The 19,705-nt window shown below is 40.6% G+C and overlaps 1 protein-coding gene across 4 annotated transcripts in view; it reads right to left on the reverse strand.

Moving 5' to 3' along the window:
* Window positions 1-227: 227 nt before the first annotated feature.
* Window positions 228-19,705, reverse strand: part of LOC119910053 (glucosamine-6-phosphate isomerase 2) — a 32,139-nt gene continuing 12,661 nt past the window's right edge. For 2 of the 4 annotated variants that reach the window (XM_038728414.1, XM_038728413.1), the window contains exon 7: window positions 228-870. In XM_038728414.1, coding sequence (XP_038584342.1) covers window positions 659-870 — 212 coding nt within the window. In that variant the 3' untranslated portion in view covers window positions 228-658. Of the gene's footprint in view, window positions 871-2,875; window positions 3,196-3,336; window positions 3,976-19,705 lie in introns of those variants that run through there. The other 2 variants (XM_038728415.1, XM_038728416.1) reach the window with 2 other exon arrangements.

Here is a 19,705-nt window from a genome sequence, read left to right on the forward strand (position 1 = left end):
GCAATTAAATTACATTTGACAAGGATTGGAAACTTTTTACTACAATCTGTTTAAATTGTACAATGACGTAACTTTCAAAACCCATGTACAGTTAAAGAGCTCTCTGTTGTGTGATTTCTCTATGTGTGGTTTCTCTATGAAAGAGCTCTATCGTGGCTTAAAAAGAATGCTGTACGAGTTTTAGTTAAAGTTCCACTCAACAAGCACTATGTTTTAAAACACAACTTAAACTCAAAAAAGTAGCTGACATTTTAATACTTGATCAACAAGGGAAGAAGTTTGCCTTTTAATTTTAATATCAGAATCAGAAGGAGCTTTACTGCCAAGTAGTGTTTTACACATACGAGGAATTTGCTTTGGTGATAAGGTGCTACACGCAGACAAACATACAGTTGACATAAATAAATGTAGAAATATATAAATATGGAATTAACAAATGGAAGTTACAAAGGAATAATAAAAAGAATAGAGAAAAACTACTTGCAGAGAAGGAACAATGTGGCAGATATTTACATGTGCATTACTCCATTTTGTGTTGTGCAGACATGGTGCAGCGGAAGAGAATATATAAATTGACAAAATATTAAAATATAGAACAACAGTTTGTGCACAATATGAAATGAAGTAAAATTTAGATGTGCAGAGACATTTCCGTTATTTAAAAGGGGGGAGTGTCAGTGGGGGACCTGGGCCTTGTTAATGAGGCTAGCTGCAGATGGGTAGAAGCTGTTTTTGTGGTGAGATGTTTTGGTCCTGATGGACCGCAGCCTCCTGCCAGAGGGGAGAGTCTGAAACAGTTTGTGACCGGGATGGGAGGAGTCAGCCAGTCTTTCCTGCTTGCCTCTGAGCCCTGGAGGCGTCCTGAAGGTCCTGAAGTGATGGAAGATCGCAACCAATCACCTTCAATCACTTTATTAACGGACTGTCAATCACTGTGACCTACACTGTACATTTACTGCCAGACTGACAACAAATTTGCTTGCTTTTTCCATCACTTTCTGTTGCTCGCTCTCTCTCATTCACTCCACCACTCACTCTCTGTGAACACACACTGCACTCTTTAAAAGACCTTAGATGTCCTTTGATGAATGAGAGGAAGCTAGCAAAGCGTGTGTTACTGTGCTTGCAGTGTGCGGGTGAAAGTAAGTAGTTTCGCATTGACATTAATGACTGAGTGAAATTTTGGTAGCAGCACTTATAATTCAATGTGCACGTCAACATTACATTATCAATTAAAATTTAGATAATCAATTTTTTAAATCTGTTAATCAAAAAAATAAACATACCCAGCTTTTAAAAAATTACATATTTACAGTACAATCCTTGTCAGTGAACTATAAGAGCAAAAAAACAACAAATAAGGTAAAATCGAGGTGATCAATTAATGGTGATTTTGATTTTAGGTGAAATTGTCCAGCCCTACTCATGAGTACACATGGGTTGCCACTGGTTTCAAATCTTTGGAATGACTGCCCCACTGTGCAAAACCAATGGAACTGCATCTCAACATAAAAACGTAAAAGGCTGCCAAAGGGTAATGACTATAAATGAGTGAGATTAGTGACTAGATTGCATTTGACAGTAACTTTGACACTAATTTGATAGTCACTTGATTTGATGTCATCAAGGTCTATGTTACACTTTGTCTGAACTTACAACAGTACTGACTTACTACAGCAGTTCACCATTTAAAGGGTAGTCATGGAACCTCATTAAAAATATTATAAATTATGTAACATTATATATTATAAATAACACCTTGTGAAGCTCAGCTGCTTAGCACTGACGCTTGCAAGAAAAGCACTGCACAAATCTAAGCAGTGTTTTGAAGTTAACCTTAGAATCACTATGTGTGACAAAGTAATTCCAACTCCAGGCTCACTAAGAAGCCATCAACCACATCTCAGTCTTCAGAGACTGGATGAACACCATACACACAGGTTCTACAGGTATCATGTCCTTTCATAAACAACCACCTGTTCTCATATGACTGAAGATGTCTGTGAAGACTAGGTCACCTAGGTCAGTTATCCAGGGAAGGCTCAACTCAAAGGCAACTGGACTGATTGAAGATAATTCATCCAATAGTCTTCTTCAGCTCGCTAGGTGGTGGATATCGCCTGGTTCGTTGGTGCTCCTGCCTGTTGTGACAACACTTGTTGGAAGCACCTGAGGCAAAGTCTGAACGACCGTCATTGGCATTGTAACGAGGCCAAATGTGAGGATTTTTTCACGCTACTAGGAAAACATGATAGGACAGCATTGTAGGTGTCACAGACCTCCTCCCCTGTTGAGAGTTCTTTCAAACCACTTTTCCAGAATATGGACATTGTTGTCATTGAAGGTGTGTGTCCCTTATTCTTTCGAATGTAGGTAAACTGGCCTGAAGATTTGGCCATTCTGTATTGACCAATGCATTTGTCTAGTGGTTGTTTAGTTTCACTAAGCTATTAAATGAACCTAAATATGTTTTTGACATTAAACAATATTCAAGTAAAATGTAGTGCTCTGACCTAGTCTCCAGTCTTGTAGTCACACTGTGCTGTGCCGCTACTAGTGTGACTGTAAATGAAGGAGAAGCAAGGAGCTGCTGAAAGGACCACACCGTTCACATTTCCTGGATACATAAACGTCAAACCTATACACAAGCAACTGTTTGGACTAAAGTCAAAGGTCAGTTTTGATGACATTCATTTGTTTTTAAGTAACTTCCAAAATTGCTCATTGGTTTAAGGGATATTACCAATACACATAGCATTTGGTTCCTCTGGCTAATCACTAATTGCGGGATTAATCATTGATGAAAAACCAAAGCATGACAGTCACATTAAAAATATACAGTACTGTTTCAATTACAGAGGACAGACAGTCTGGGTTCACTTCACAAACCAAACAAAATGGAGGCTTTTTATTTACTGTCAAATCTAGTTTCTCACACTAAACAAAAATGAAGAGGGCTGCGACCAACAGCTGTGATTAAAACAAGTCACCTGGTACTGTAATACACCTTTAAAAGCAACAAAGAACCTCAGAGGGACAATCTTCACTGTTGATGAGTGCAGCCATTTCATGATTACATCATGATCTTTGACCAACTTGATGTCTTCAGTTAGATTCCTTGGTGATCTTCTATGTTTTACTGGTCCTTTATGCTGAGCACTGGGTCAACCAGTTTATTATGAACATGCATTAAACCTACAATTAAAAAGAAAGGGGAAAAAATGAAATAGAATATTAGATACACATACCGTTGTGCAGAAAATTACAGAAATTACAATACTCTTTGTAATATTGTGCAACAACAGAGGATGCTATAGATAATTATAAAATCAGGAGTACGAGACAAGGTAGAAGGTTGTTTATTAGTTATTATATAAGGCTGCGTAACGAAACAAAATTTGCAGTTCCTTCCTGCTACACACTCAACATTTAATTAAGTGTAGGTAGTGTAGTATTAAAATATGGTAACATAAAATAAAATTAAACAATACAGTTATTTATATACATATATACATACACGCATAAACCCCAAACATTCCAACAACAGTGCATTTTTTTAATTTGCATCTGGGGTGAATTTAAACAGCAACAACCAGATGATATCATGAAAGTTTCATCTTCACATTAAAAAGTCTGAGAACAGAGTCCATCTTGACTGCATTTGTGCACCAGAGAGTCCTCTCATCTTGCCGGAGTCTTGCGCTGACAGCTCAGAACATGGACCAACTGCTGAGTGCTTGATCAGGTCTCTGTAACGATGTGGACAGTGTCGAATTCCGTTGCTTGGTCAACATGAGTGCCATTTTGTCCAGACCAGATCTTTAGGAGCAGAATGAAGTCAAAGTTGGGCCAGCATGGCTCCTCTGCTGGCTCTCTTTCCTCTCTGAGCGATCACCGCACGCACCATGGTGCCTGGTCGTTTGGGCCGGGTGGATCGTGGTCTACTGCTCTTTCATCAAAAACCCCCGTTTTCATCTTCCAACGAAATGTATTTTATGTCAGAGGTAATGCATGTTTTGGAAATAAAGCCAGAAAAAACAGATAAAAAACAAAAGTGTAGCGAAGTTTCAAGAAGCTACCGGCTGCTTATACAAGCACTGTCAGTAGAGTTCAACATATGTAGTAAAAAGGTAACAGACAATTAAATTTTAACCAGTTGATTAGTCTAAAAGTAGGACAAAACTCAGAAAACAGTCAAAATGATGTGGTTAATGTCAAACCCAGCGCATCAACAAACGAGGTTGACGAGGTTTGCTGACGTACTGTGGTAAGCGTGTCGACTCATTTCCGTTTAGCGACTTTAGCTTAGCAGCTAGCTTCTCCCTCTCTCTCTTGCTCTCCTACTTTCTCCTGCTCGGTGTGTCAGATGTTCAGTTACTCCTCTGCCTCCTTTAGCGGCAATGGTACGTGTAATAAGTGTAGTTTATTTGTAGACATGGAGGCGAGGCTCAGTGATTTAGAACCTTGGTAGATCAGTCTTTAGCTACTGTAGCTAGCCAGTCCCCGGTAGTCGGTGCGGAACGGCCTGAGTCCACGGGGCACCACCAACCTGTTCACGTTTCTAACAGATTTTCCCCACTCAGCGACACACCCGCTGAGAAACCAACTCTGATCATTGGCAGCTCCATTTTGAGAAACGTGAAGTTAGCGAAGCCAGCGGCCATAGTTAAGTGCATCCCTGGGGCCAGAGCGGGCGACATTGAGTCTTATTTGAAACTGCTGGCTAAGGATAAACGTAAATACAGTAAGATTGTTATTCACGTCGGCGGTAATGACTCCCGGTTACGCCAATCAGAGGTCACTAAGATTAATGTTGAGTCGGTGTGTACATACGCAAAAACAATGTCGGACACCGTAGTTTTCTCTGGACCCCTGCCAAATCTGACCAGTGATGACATGTATAGCCTCATGTCGTCATTCCGCCGCTGGTTGTGGAGGTGGTGTCCAGCAAACGATGTGGGTTTTGTAGATCATTGGCAGACTTTCTGGGGAAGACCTGGTCTGATCCGGAGAGACGGCATCCATCCCACTTGGGAAGGAGCAGCTCTCATTTCTAGAAATCTGGCCAAGTTTATTAGTGGACCAAATCCATGACAACCCAGAGTTGAGACCAGGAGTCGCAGTCTAACACACTTCTCTGCCCTTCTAATTCAGCAGTTACCCACCCAAAACCCTACGCAGAGTCGCAGTCTAACACACTTCTCTGCTCCTCCATTTCAGGAGTTACTTAGTGAAAATCCTATAGTGATGGTGTCTGCCCCCCGACCATCGAAATTATTTAAAAAGGTAAACAGAAGAGGAGCTGTGCATAAAAACCTCATAAAAATTAAAACCACAAGAGCAATAGTGCAAACGAATAGGAGAGTTAAATGTGGACTCAAACATCAGATCTCTCTCTTCTAAAGGTGTCTCCAGGATGCGATCTTTATATTTATACTTTGTGTAATCTCTTAATATGTTTATTGTTATGCATCAAAATACCAAAGCAAATTCCGTGTATGTGAAAACCTGCTTGGCAATAAACCCAATTTTGATACTAAAACAAATTGTTGATCCATTGATCCATTGTAGCCTGTTCACACTGACTTATTACAAACAAACAAACAAACATGAAGTCACATGGACTGACAGGTACCTCATTCACACTCTACAGATTTGGTGATCAACAGTGCTACGTGGACCCACTAGGGGAAATTCTGGTGACTGGAACTCACCAAGAAATAACTGACTATGACCACTATTAGTCCTAGAACTAGACCTCAACTATTAGAAATAATGAAAAACAGAAATAGGAGTAAAGAAAGTGAAGTCTTATCTGTGATATGACAGTGAGGATAGTTAGTGAAAACAGAGCTCAGAAACAGCATCGAGCTGAAGAGAAACCAACAAGGAGAGAACAAAAACAAACACAGAAGAGGATAGATGGCCACAAGCAAGTTACAGCAAACTACTGGATACTGAAATCAAGTTTTTGCATTTATTACTATAGAACAAGTCCCTGCTGAAACACTCAAGCTAATAGCTAACAAGCTAACACTGGACTGTGGTAACCTAGCAACAGCATCAATAACAGCAGTAGTGCTGTTTTAGGGCCTGTCCACCAAAGCGTTTTTTTCTGATGCCAGCATCTTTTTTTTCAATTCATTGCAATGGGAGTTTCTTTTCTGCGCTGGGCGCTAAGCGTATTTTTGAAAGTTGAAAAATGTTCAACTTTGGGAAAAACGCTGAGCTCGTCACTGTCACTGTTTACCCAGCCGTCCGAACACAGTGCAGGAGGGGCAGGACAAACACTGCACCGAGCACATCCAATCTTGAACAAAACGATGTGCCTACTCACCGAGGTGTTTCCTCGTCTGAAAAATCTCATGAACCCACGTACAGAGAGTCTGTGTTCTCCTGATTCAGCTTTCTCCTCATGCAGAGCAAAGGCCAGAGCAAGTAGGCCGACATACTTTGTGGTGCCATTTTTACATTCACTAAAATTAAGTAGGCCACCGAACAGCAGGTGGTGTTTTCACCTGGCAAAAAAACGCTTTGGTGGACACGGGTCCTTAAACAGAACACAGAAGCTTGAAGATCAACAGGTGTATCACGATGTCTACACACTCTGAAACCATTTAATATCCCCCAGCTATCAAAAGCAAAGCTGCAAAAGGAAAATATAAAAAAAACAATACTTCGAAAAAGACCAGAAATCCTATTCCTGGATCACCACAAAGATGGAAGGTGTAGGAGCCAGGTATGGGTTCTTGAACACTCACAATTTTTTGGTTGCTCACAGGCTTTAGTCACGTGGTGTGGTGTCATTTTTGCTGACAATTATAGGTATCTGGAGTCCTCTGACAGAGCTTCCTGAGGCCTTTCTTCGTTGTGAACTAGCTCTGAAAGAGGTCTGCTTGGATGTTGACTGATTTCTGAAAGCCATACTTTGCCATCCTCAATAAATCCTTGATTGATTTTGTTGATGCTTGTGAACCATTTATTTTCTTTTTCTTGTTCAGCAGATGGAAGTAAATGCATCAGAGACGTGTGCAATTCAATAGCATTTTCAGACAACTGCTCCAAAACATCCAACTGTTGCTTAACCTCTAAAGCATTTGTTTCATCTCTCTCTGTCGGAGGAAAAAGGAAAAGTTAACAACAGTCAAGAATCTGAATCTCATCAAAATCCTCAACATGACGGCCAGGATGAAATATTACCAAGTGACAGTATATCAAATCAAGGCAACAGAAACTCAAAATCCAATATCTCCACAACTTCAACTGCACATATCAGAGCAGAGACTTAAGGTTGCTCAAAAAAAAGCATGCTCTTGAGGAACAGGAAGAAAAAATAAGAAAAAGGAAAGAACAACTTGAGGCTGATATAGCTACATCAATGGCAGAAATGGCTGTCTTAGGAGCCTCTGGATCTGGTGTACGGACTGCTGCTTCACGGCGATCAGATGGAATGAAGTCTCATATTGAGAAAAATTAAAGGAAAACTGAAGCTCCTAATGTTGATGCATAGACTTTTGTTCCACCTAAACCTGAAGACTATGGAAAAGGAAGATCATTACTAGTGCTGGGCAACGATTAAAGTTTTTAATCGCGATTAATTCCATCACCTTTACTGTCTGTACCTCTGTGTGTATATTGTGTAGGCTGCCTCCCTCCCCTCTCTTTCCTCACAAGTTGCCATCAGAGTCCAGTTTTCTTGTTTTGTTTTTTTCTGAACAGGTATCAGCATCAGGTATCTTTTATCAGGGAGCAGCAGAAACAGTCTGTTCAGTAGGGTTGGGAGTGAAACATCGGGATGGACGACGGCATGGGGGAGGTGGTGTAGCGGGGTCGGGGCGTGTGTTCACTCGCACAGACTTCACTTGTTTAAAAAAACCTGAAATGAGATTACAAGTCACGGTGGATATTTTATAAGCACAGACCAGGTAACCTTCAGAGCAACATTGAACACAGGGTGCAGATGTTGGTTTCGGCTGTTTGAGTTGTTTGATAGGCTGCGTCATTAACAAGCGAGCGGCTCACCTGCTGCCGTGACAACGGATCGAGGAATATTGAAAATAGATGACAGTGTAGTCTGCTGAGGCCTCCCTCCACTGCTTGTTTGGTTGGGTGATTTGCAGGCTGATCAACATCCCGCCCCTCCTGTGAGCCATGGTTTGACTGTATGTGTATTCAGAGCCAGTGAGAAAGGGGCTTTCAAATTAATAATAATAAAATAAAAATTGCGTTAACGTGCAATAAAATAATTGTCGGCGTTAATTAATTATTGTGTTAACGTGATAATAAACACAATGGGTCTGATGGACAGACTGAATCTCTCTGGAAGAAATACAAAGATTCTTTTGCGCACCATGGGCCAAGAGAAAATTGGGGACAGTTGTATTGCTTGGAAGTGGCTGGATTGGACTGTGACTTGTATTGTGAAATGCCAGACATCTTTCACACAACACAACACAAGATGCCTGTCAATGTGAGTAACATCCCATGACAGCAAGATCTGGAAAAATGGCCTCATCTGAAACGTGTCTACCTGTCTGAGATAGACGAAGAGGTGGAACTGTTAATAGGCATGATTGTTCCAAGAGCATTAGAACCACTGGAAGTCATCCGGAGTGTGGATGAAGGACCATATGCTATCAAGACCATTCTTGGCTGGACAGTGAACGGACCGCTTGGTGGAGAATACTATGATGGACCCGAGTGTCAGCCTGTTACCATCAACAGAATATCTGCTGTTACACTTGCAGAACTCTGGAAACATCAGTTCAAGACAGACTTTCCAGAATGCAGTCAGGATGAACAGCCAGGGCTGTCAAGAGAAGACTACAAGTTTGTGGAAATGGCTAATAAGACTGTGAAACTTTACAACTTTACGGCCATTACAGCATTGCTTTACTTCTGAAGAACAGAAGCATGAGCCTAACAATCGCAGGATTGCAGAACAACGTGCCCTTAACCTGAAGAGTAGGTGCATCAGGGAAGTTGCATTTAACAAGGACTACACAGTCTTCATGAACAAACTTACAAAACATCAAACAAATATAAGTTGGGATATGCAGAAAGAGTGCCTGCTACAGATCTGGAACATAGTGACGGCAAGGTTTGGTATATTCCACACCATGGGGTATACCATCCCAAGAAAGGAAAAATCGGGTTGTCTTTGATTGTGGAACATCATTTCAAGTTGCATCACTCAATGCACAGCTCCTACACGGTCCTGATCTGACAAGTACTTTGGATTGGTTGGAGTCCTAACCAGGTTCAGGAAGGAGCCTGTTGTGCTGATGTCTGACACTGAGGCTATGTTTCATCAGGTACCAGAGGGCCAGAGGAAGATGCACACCTATTGAGATTTCTCTGGTGGCCCAGTGGATACTTCAGTCAGTGTTTGGAGGAGTACAGGATTGTTGTCCATTTGTTTGGGGAAACATCTCCAAGCTGTGCTAACTTTGCTCTATGAAAGTGTGCAGAAGACAACAGAGAACTCTTCAGCCAGCAGGTGATTGAGACCATCATGCACAGTTTCTATGTGGACGACTGTCTTGCTTCTGTTGCTTCAGAACTGGAAGCAATATCCCTCTACAAAGATCTTGGAAACATCTGTGCAAAGGGTGGCTTTCATCTAACAAAGTGGGTAAGTAACAGTCGCAGGGTGCTGGCAGTTATACCTGAAGAGGAGAAAGCAAATGAAGTTAAAGACCTGGATTTGGATCAGAACATGCCAACTGTGGAAAGAGCACTGGGGGTGCAGTGGTGTGTTCAATCTGACACCTTTAAGTTCAGCATAACCATTCAAGACAGACCATTGACCCGTAGAGGTATCCTTTCAACTGTCTATGTTCTATGACCCTCTGGGAATCCTATCTCCTGTGGTTTTTACAGCTAAACGGATACTTCAGGATCTATGTCAGAAGGGGCTAGGTTGGGATGACTCTATACCAGCACTGGTTGCCCAAGAGTGGACAGATGATCCACAAAGTAGAGTAGACTATTCAAGTGGCAGAAGTGTCAGCAGGGCAGGCCTGGGGCCACTGTGTGAATCGGAAAAGCTTTGTGGTAAAAGTACTATAGTCAAGAAATCACTTTGGGACAGTGGATTTCTTATAGGTCTGGGACCTACTGCTGAAACCGTTCTTTTGGGTCTGGGACCCACAGTAAAATAGAGGAGTGTGAGTCATAAGACTCACTATTAAATAAAATTAAAAAAAAATTTACTTAAGGCTGCTATTCTAGGTGAATGCAAAGTAAATATACAGAGATATATAGATAGAACAATCTTTTCCAGGTACCCAGCTACAAGGTCCTCATAACACAAGACTTAAACAAACCTCCCAAATTTAAAAACACAAGAGACAGCTAATTCTAAATTTAAAAGAAAAAAAAACCCTAAAAGGTTAATTCTTTATTACATTCTGGGAATTAAGGGTTATTTAAACACTACGGAAAATGGGTTCAAATAACCGTAAGAAGGAATAAGATCCTTCAATAATGAATGCTCCTTTTATTAATTACATGATTAACAACCGTGGTAATCGAAGCGCTGACCAACTGGACATTTGGGTAAAAGAGTGTGGCTTTCCCGTCCCGCTCCCAACAGGCAGCTTTTTGTCTGAGACTAAAAGCTGCCTGTTGAGAGCGGGACGGGTTTGGACACAGGAGCTGAGATGACAGAACAACCTACACATAAATCACATGAGAGCACCCACACTGAAGCAGGTGCATATAAACGCACACCTGAACACACAACTCAGGGGCGACATAAACACTCATTAGAAGTTAAGAATTTCAAACTACTCTAAAAGATTTTTAGTGATTTCCACTTCTGAGAGAATTGTTGTGAGTTTCTGATGCAGCATCACAGCTTGTTAAACTGAGTCAAAGCGAGTTGATATCAGTGAAGGATGCCAGGAGCAGCAGTAAACTAAACTGACAACTAAACAAAACAACATCCACACCAAAAGAACGAGTGTCTCCACAAGAACTAGGCTGCACATCACATGTACATATTAGTGCTGATACGACCTTAAGGACAGATGGTTCAGAAACATGAAGATAAAAACACACTAAAGCTGAACTGATTGTATTGGAGCAATAAAAGATGTGCTCTTTCAGTTACTGTGAATGATCCACACTCTAAAACTCTGCTTCGGAGACCTAACTCAGTTGCCCATGTCCCTCTGGTCAAAGATAAACATGACAGGTGGGAGGATTTAGGACCTTGGATGAAAAACATGCTGTGAAGGCGGTGGGTGGGAAAAGACATCAGATCAAAATGTTGACTTTTATAGTCAACTACAGGTACATTGTAAAATAGTTTCTGTTGTAGTGAATGCAGTAAGAACCAGAAACAGATTTTCTGATGTCAAATTTGATAAGAGATGGAAAAAAAAAGTCATGACAAACAAATCTTTGTGAAAGACGTCTCTAGATTTAACTCCTTCCTGATGATGGCCATAAAGCTAGCAGATCCAACCTGCAGTCTGTGTCTGAATGATATTGTTTTGGGTCATGTGATCACTGCAAAAGGGATAAAGAAAAAGCCCTCTCACCCCAAAGCAAATTGAAGCAATTCAGACCATCCCAAACTGAGAGAAAGAAACAGGTAAATGAACAGTTTAGGGATGACAGTGCTCACATTAAGGCAACATGGGAAGAAACCGCACATAGGAAAGGCCTGAGATTTTTTTGTTGATTTAAAACTGGCTCTTTAATGTCCACCGACCCTCGGTTGACCAGACTGTAAAAAAACTTTCACTTGACTGTTGACGAGAAGGGGGGGTACATGACTTCAGTACTACTACAAGACCATGGGGGACGACTGAGACCTGTAGCCTGTTTTCATCCAAACTGGACTCTGTTGCGGCCAAACTGCCTGAGAGCTGTGGCAGCAGCCGAAAAATCAATCATTGCATCACGTGACATTGAGGGCTATTTAGATTTGACTTTGTTGGCTCTACATGCAGTATCAATGATTTAGCTTGAATGAAAAACCTCTCATATCTCCACAGCCAGGTGGCTGAGATACAACACTGTATTGCTCGATATGTCTAACATTACTGTTAAGGGATGCACTGTACTACACTCTGCTACTCTCCTCCCATCTCTTGATGGACAGCCACATGATTGTGTTGCAGTGATAACACAAGCCTGCTCCCCAGGGGCAGACATCTCTAACGAATGCAGACATGGAATTTGTGACAATGCAGACAATGAAATTGTTTGTGGACAGCTCAGCATCACGTGACCCAGCAACTGGTAAAAACCGAGGAGGTTTTGCAGAAACAACTTGGCATGAGACAATTTTAGCAAAACTATTCTGCACAAGCAGCAGAGCTAGTTGCACTGACAGAAGCATGTAAATATGCAAAGGACAAAACTGTAAACATATTTACAGACAGCCGTTATTCTCGGGGTATTACTCATGATTTTGGGAGAGACAAACTGGTGGCTGACCTACTTGATGCTGTACTGTTGCCCAAAATGATTGCTGTGTGTAAATGTGACACTCACACTAACAAACTCGATCCTATCTCACAGGGGAATGCCAGAGCTGACCTTGCAGCAAAGGCTGCAGCAAAACAAACTCTAACCACCCAATGTACTTTTTAACTGACCGCCAATGACTCCTACAGCTGATTTGCAGGAATTGCAGGCGAGTCCAGAGGAGAGAGCGGTTTGGAAAAAAGCAGGCTGGACATCTTCTGACAAAGTGTGGTATGGGCCTGATGAGAAGCCATGCCTGCTTAAGTATCCGTTTCCTTATTATGCTAAGTTGACACACGGTAAAGACCATGTATCAAAAGGGAGTATGTCACAGGAAATAAACAGGTAATGGTTCACAAAGGGGTGCTACAACTTTGTCAAAAGTTGCATAATTTGTGCAACTAACAATGTGGGGCAGGTGATTCAGGTCCCACAGGTGGCACACCCACCCCCAGACAAACCATTTGAGCACCTGCAAATGAACTTCATTGAACTGACACCGTCACAGGGAAGAAATATTGTCTTGTCATGGTAGATATGTTTCCTAAATGGGTAGAGGCATTTCCAACATCTAAACAGGACACTGTGGAAGTTGTAAAAGCTTTGATAAGCCAGATCATTCCTCGCTGGGGAATCCCAGCTAAGATCTCCAGTGATAACGGCACACCTTTCATTAGCGCAGCATTGAAGAGTGTAGGGGAGTATCTGGGGATTAATTTGAGGCAACATTGTGCTTATTATCCAGCTAGCGGAGGTGCAGTTTAAAGAGAGAAGGGGACGTTGAACAACAAGCTTATTAAATGTTGTGAAGAAACAACAAAAGGTTTAACATGGACAAAAGCTTTGCCATTTGTTTTAATGCACATGAGAAGCCGGATGAGGGGCAGAGGGGGTCTCAGTCCTTTTGAAGTCCTATTTGGCAGACCATTGAACACGGGGATTGGGCCGGTAAAAAGACAACTCCCTGATACCAGCCAATGTGAAGATGAAATGTTGAGATATTGTGCTGATTTGTCCTCAGTGCTCTCTGAAATTCACATGCAGATCAAAAACGCCATCCCAAAGGCCGCAGAGAAGAAACTGCGCGCTCTGGAGCCAGGGGACTGGATCGTAGAAAGAACTGGCTGGCCCGCAGGTGGACTGGGCCATTTCAGATACTGCTAACAGAAACGTGACCAATCAGGGCTATTGTGCGTGTGCACAGCTCCCTCAAGGAGTGGGAGACTCCATACCAGTGAAACCCTGTGACTGTTGTACATACATCCCAGATGTCTCGGACAATATGACTCATGTTGTCTCACACCTGAATGATCTACTGCATGAAAAAGAAAAACCAGGACTCAAAGAACATTGGGGGATGGGACATGTGGTCATGACTAACAACAGGCGGATGTGCTGATAAAAATGTTGACCCTACTGTCCATCATTCTTGGTGCTTTCCTCCTCCTGACATGCTGTGTGATCCCTTGTGCTAGATCTATGATTGCTACAGCAATTAAATCATCAATGTGTCAGTACATGCAACTACCAACTGAACTAATTGACTCAATGGAGTGGATCCCACCTTTCTGGGGGGAAGAAAGTGAAGTTTAATCGGTTTAATAATTATTTTATCCTTATATTTCCTTATATTCTCATTTTTGCTCCCTATATTTCTTATTGTCTATTTCTTATATTCTTACTTAATCACCTATTCTGCAAGTACTGCTAAGGTTACATGAAATGTTTGTATTCTTATGTTTGGTTAGCATAAAATGCTAAAATGGAGTAATGTAATGGGAATTCCAAACATATTGCATGTAACCCTGGACTCAGGGAGACTCATCTGCGATGTGGCACTGAATCTGTGTGAACGTAACAGTCAAAATATCTCTGTTCTCTGTGTTATCCAGACTTCAGGGACAATGTGTCTCTGTGGGATGATATGATTGACCCTAAAGCTGGATAAATAACAGGCTTAATCAGCTCTCCTCATTCAATCGAGCATGCATTTACACGGCATATGTGTGTTGCTGTGAGTCCTTCTGCAGAAGACTTCACAGAAAGCAAAGTGTTTGCCTGAGCTGTTATTTGAAAACTCGAATTGCCATCACAATTCTCATATACATGAACAGGTTACCTTACTCTATACAGTAGCCATAAGGACATACATTACATAAGGAGCCTGGGAAACCTTTTGTTTATTTGATTATGGTTACCCGACCTGATTCTAACTTTTAACAAGGTGTCATTCAACTATTTTCATTTATAGATATGGTGCACAGGGGTACTATAGTTTAATTTAACCCAGTTATTTCCAAAACGTAACTTTAAACTTTATGGACACTAATATAGATCGATAACGTGGGTTTGTTTATACGTCTGGTTAATTAGCCGATGCCTTTTGACGTCATTACAGTAAATATTGGAGGAAAAGACAAGAGAAGTTCGGACTGTATTTTCTAAAATGTTACCTTATATATTGTGTAAAACTAAAGTAAAAGTTACTTGTTTGAGGTTTATCTTTCAACGAATAGGTGATAACTCATCATAATCTTTTGGACACAGTGCTCGAAAGGAAACTTTTCATTTAATTCTCTGTCTTTTAAATACCATAATTTTATTTCTTTTTTAAGGAAAAAAAAGGGAAAGTCTTAATTTTAATTTTTTTTTTTAATTTTTAACTTAACTACAGAACAGACAGAACTTCTTTTTGGTTTCTATTCTATTTCTCTTTTTTGTTACATGTTTAGTTGCAATAACCATTTAGTTAGGGGTATTGTGTGTTCTTCTGTTTTGTGGACATCATTTGTGGTTTGCCTGGAATGGGTTTACTGGTGAAGCTGCTCCTTGGTTACGTGTATCAGCGTAAAGTCCTACAAGTGTTACAGGTTTTGGAAGAAGATGAGGGGGAGGGGGATTAGAAGGGTTCAAGGGTTTGCATTGTTGTGGGAGTCTCCCAGGTATGTGTATATGTATGTTGTCTGTTTGTTTTTTTTTGCAGCAGCAGCCTTTTATTCTCTTTTCATTGTATAGAAAAGTATGTATCATAACTGTAATTCCTCTAGCATAAAAACAACGACCTGGAATGTCAGGGGGCTTCGGAAAATTACAACATTAAAACAAGTTATGAATAGGATTAGACATCTCAAATCTAAAATCGTATTTTTGCAGAAAACCCACCTGACAATTGCAGACTTAAAGCGTGTACAGAGCAGATGGCCTGGCCAAGTAATATATGCATTTTGTAATAATTATGAAAGGGGAGTGCTTATCCTTATTCACCGGACAATACCATTGTAGAAAACTACCCGAGATCCAGGTGGAAGATATGTTATCATCCAATGCAATATCCTATCAATGACATGGAACCTAGTTAGTATTTATTGTCCCAATGAAGATAACCCCAGTTTATTTAGGGATATATTTGGCTAGCATAGTTATTGCAGAAAGTTAGCTAACACAGAGGGACTTCATTTAATTTTTTAGCTTCCTCCTCTTGGTTTAGTGTGCTGTACATTTTCATAATGGCATCTGTGCGTGTGGTGTTGGAGGACAGATGACAGAAAACGCGTCGCACTTTCACCTGCCACCGTCTTATATACAGTCTGCAACACGCATTTTACTGACGGCCGTTTCACCGATACATTGGCGGAAGCTAAGGAGTGAAGCCATCAGCGTTGCTGAAACGGCCTAATAACGTCCTAATAATTAATTAATTTAAATTTGTGAGGCAGGTTTGAATCCAGCCATGGACTTCCCTTTGTGGAGTTTGCATATTCTTCCTGTATTCATGTGTGTTTCTGTGTATAATGTGATATTTCTAACTGTGCACTGAGTTTTGTAGATTTGTAAGATAATTAGTTTTATAAAAGGGAGCACTCATGGCTTTGGCCAAGCAACAGGAAAAGAAGTGACAACAGCAGCTGCACAATCATAGGTCGTAGCTACTCTGATGATGAAAACTTATATACTGTATCAAAATGTTTGGTAAATTTTCAATAAAGAGCATTGGCACCACAAGTGTGTGGCTTCTCTGCTTGTTTTTGTCAACTATCAGCTCATTAATATGGAGGTCCTGAGCACTCAGCGCACTGAAATTTAAGAAGACACATTATACATAGATTTTATTTAACACATCTCAGACTGAACATCAGTAGAGACAGAACATTATAAGTTTCATATAGGTCGATCTTATGGCAAGGCTGGTAGTTGTTCCGTTTAGGTCGGCTTTTGTTATAATTACATATTTTCTTTACAGAATGGAAGGACCTAAATCTGTGGAGGCCAGCCATTATTAACCATCTGTAATCAACTGCAGCTTCTTCCACTCTAACTGAGATGTGATGGTGAACCACGTTCAGAACATCCATGAACACAGCAGCCTGGAACCAGTTATGTCATACCTTATACAGTTTGTGGTTAAAAATGATTAGTGTTCAAATCTTCAGTGGTGCTGGTTGGTGCCTGGTTTAATTTGATTTCAGTGCCTCCAGAAATAAATATTGTGTAGGTAAATCTCCCAGATTGTGCAAAGAATTAGAATAATTTTATATGTGGAAATGCATCACACTAGCATTTGTACTGAAGTAAATCACAGCTAATTCTGTAGAGTAAAGATTCTGTTTTGAAACAGCCATTTTGGAGATTATGAGTAAAAACACATGAACAAGACATTTTACAAATTACAAAAAATATTACTAAATTAATGAAGATATAATTGATTGCAGGGCTGTTTTACTGGACTGGAACAGTTTTAGCTTGGCGAACCTTAACAGAAACTAGTATTTAATGTACGTGGATATTCTGTGCAAACAAAAGCCAACGCCACTTTTTTGGTCACAAGGTGGCAGCGTTGGCTAACAATACAAGAAGAATTTGGTCTTACAAATGTTCTATATGTTGTCTTTACTTCTGGGGGTTTTCAAAAATGTACAACTTGTGAAATGTATGATCTGCCTTTTCCACAGGTTTCTCTCGGTAATTCTGCATTTCAACCACGATGGAAGCTGAGAGGTTGCTGTGATGGTGGGTTATATTTTATAAACATGTTTTTCCTTTCTCCAGCATACGCATCAGCCCTCATGGAGTCAACTGCACCTGCCCTGCTTAGCAGATCGGCCTCATGGATGGATGAGGCAGTCGGCCTTTGTCGGTTAACGGTTTAACACAGGACATAAATGTGAAACCAGCACAGAAGTCTTGGTTCGCGGTTTTCAGGTTAAGATCTTTATTAATGAAGGTAAAGCCAGATCAGTCCTACAATTAATATTATCCTCGGCCAAAGACATACTGTAAGATACAAAAAACATCTCTAAAAGAGAGATTCAATCTGGTAAATAAATATGTCTCAGCCAACGCTTGTGAGGTGTGACTTTTGTTGTTCCCAACATTGCAAGAAAGTATTTTGTTTTGTCACTGTATTCAGTTAAAAGAATAGTCTGTGTGTATTTCCATGTAGAGCCAGTAAATGTTATTTAAAATATTTTTTATTAATAAAATCTTGAGAATTGTACAGCTTTCGTTTTCTCTTGAGTCTTTTCTAGTTTAAAATACCCATACCCATTTGGTGCATCGACACATTAAAAATATGCCCAAAAAGCATGGCACAATGCTGATTTTTGATGCCAAAAACATGCTGTGCCATAAATGTAAAATCACTGTGGAGCATCATAACCAACCAAATTGCTTTCCCCAAATCTAAAGGTTGTAGTTCCTCCTCGGTAGACTGATATTTGGGTGTTGGTTATTTATTATCTGCTCTGGCTTTTCCAACTATTTTTTCAGAGATATGGTGAAAATAATGACCCAATATGATGTGAAATTACATATTTGTCATTGGAAAACATCAAATTTTCTTGGGGGAGGACACCCAAACCCCCCGACCATGACCATCACGATCAACACCAAAACATTAATCTAAAGCTCACATTAAACTGGGAAAACACTGAAGTTTTAAGCTATACTAATGTGCATCACATTGCAAGAGCAATGTTGCTGAGACATGTTGTGTTGGGGTTTTATATTCAGAAAAGAAATTTGCTTCACCTCCGCTGCTACAACTCCATCCTAGGGGAAACACTGACAATCTTACTAATAGTCAAAGGCAGGCTAAGAGGGGACTCTCTGGGTCGCTACACTTACAGCTCAGCTCTTGGCAGTAGTACGGTACTGTTTTATCCCATCGACAGTATCACAAATGAGAGTGTCCTCCAGCCCACTTGATGTAATACCTACAAAGTTTTTACTGAAAGTAATAGATTCTGTTGGGCCCCATTTGATATCTGTTTTCAACAGCTCCCTATCTACTGGTTGTGTCCCTGATTATTTTAAAATGGCTTGCGTGAACCCGCTTTTAAAGAAACCTGGTTTAGATCCCTCCCTCCTACAAAATTTTAGACCAATTTCAAAACTGCCTTTTATTGCAAAGATTTCTAGAAAGAATTGTGTCCAAAAAGCTGCTTACTGTACTGGAAAATAACACAATATTTGAAAAGTTTCAATCTGGTTTCAGGAAGTAACACAGCACTGACTGCCCTGCTTAAAGTCACCAATGACCTTTTAATGTCTGCTGATGAAGGTATGTGCTCAGTCCTGGTACTCCTGGACCTTAGCGCTGCTTTTGACACCATTGATCACAACATCATGTTAGACAGACTGAGGCACTGGGTGGGGATCTCTGGTACTGCCCTAGAATGGTTTTCATCCTACCTGTCAAATAGGAAGTTTTGCGTGTCTGTAAACAACTATTTCTCTTCGTTCTGTTCAGTTAAATATGGTGTGCCTCAGGGGTCGGTCTTGGGACCCAGCTGGAGGAAATTATTTGACATCCATTTTTTAACTTCACAAAGGCAGTCGTTAAGTGAACTCTGTGGTCTGTGGATCTGATGGGCAAGTACATTTGTGTGTCATCAGCATGAATGCCAAATTGTTTTTTTACCAAACTGCCGCACAATGGACCATATATTTACCCTCCAGACTTTAATTGATCAAGAATTAAACATTAAGATAAGAAAGGTAAATGCCTGTTTTGTTGACTTCCAAAAAGCCTTTGATTCCATCTGGCACGAGGACAGAAAAATAGGCTACTTAAAAGTGGCATTGGAGGAAAAACACATGATTTGATTAAGAACATTTATACAAAAATCTGCCATAAAGATTGGAAACAAACAAACAGCGTTCTTCTCCCAGGGCAGCGGAGCAATCTCATTCCAATTATCTTCAATCTATATATCAATGATTT

The sequence above is a fragment of the Micropterus salmoides genome, unplaced genomic scaffold (assembly GCF_014851395.1).
Source record: "Micropterus salmoides isolate LMB-PRFRI ecotype aquatic unplaced genomic scaffold, ASM1485139v1 Ms_hic_scaffold_19, whole genome shotgun sequence".
NCBI classification, from domain to species: Eukaryota; Metazoa; Chordata; class Actinopteri; order Centrarchiformes; family Centrarchidae; genus Micropterus; species Micropterus salmoides.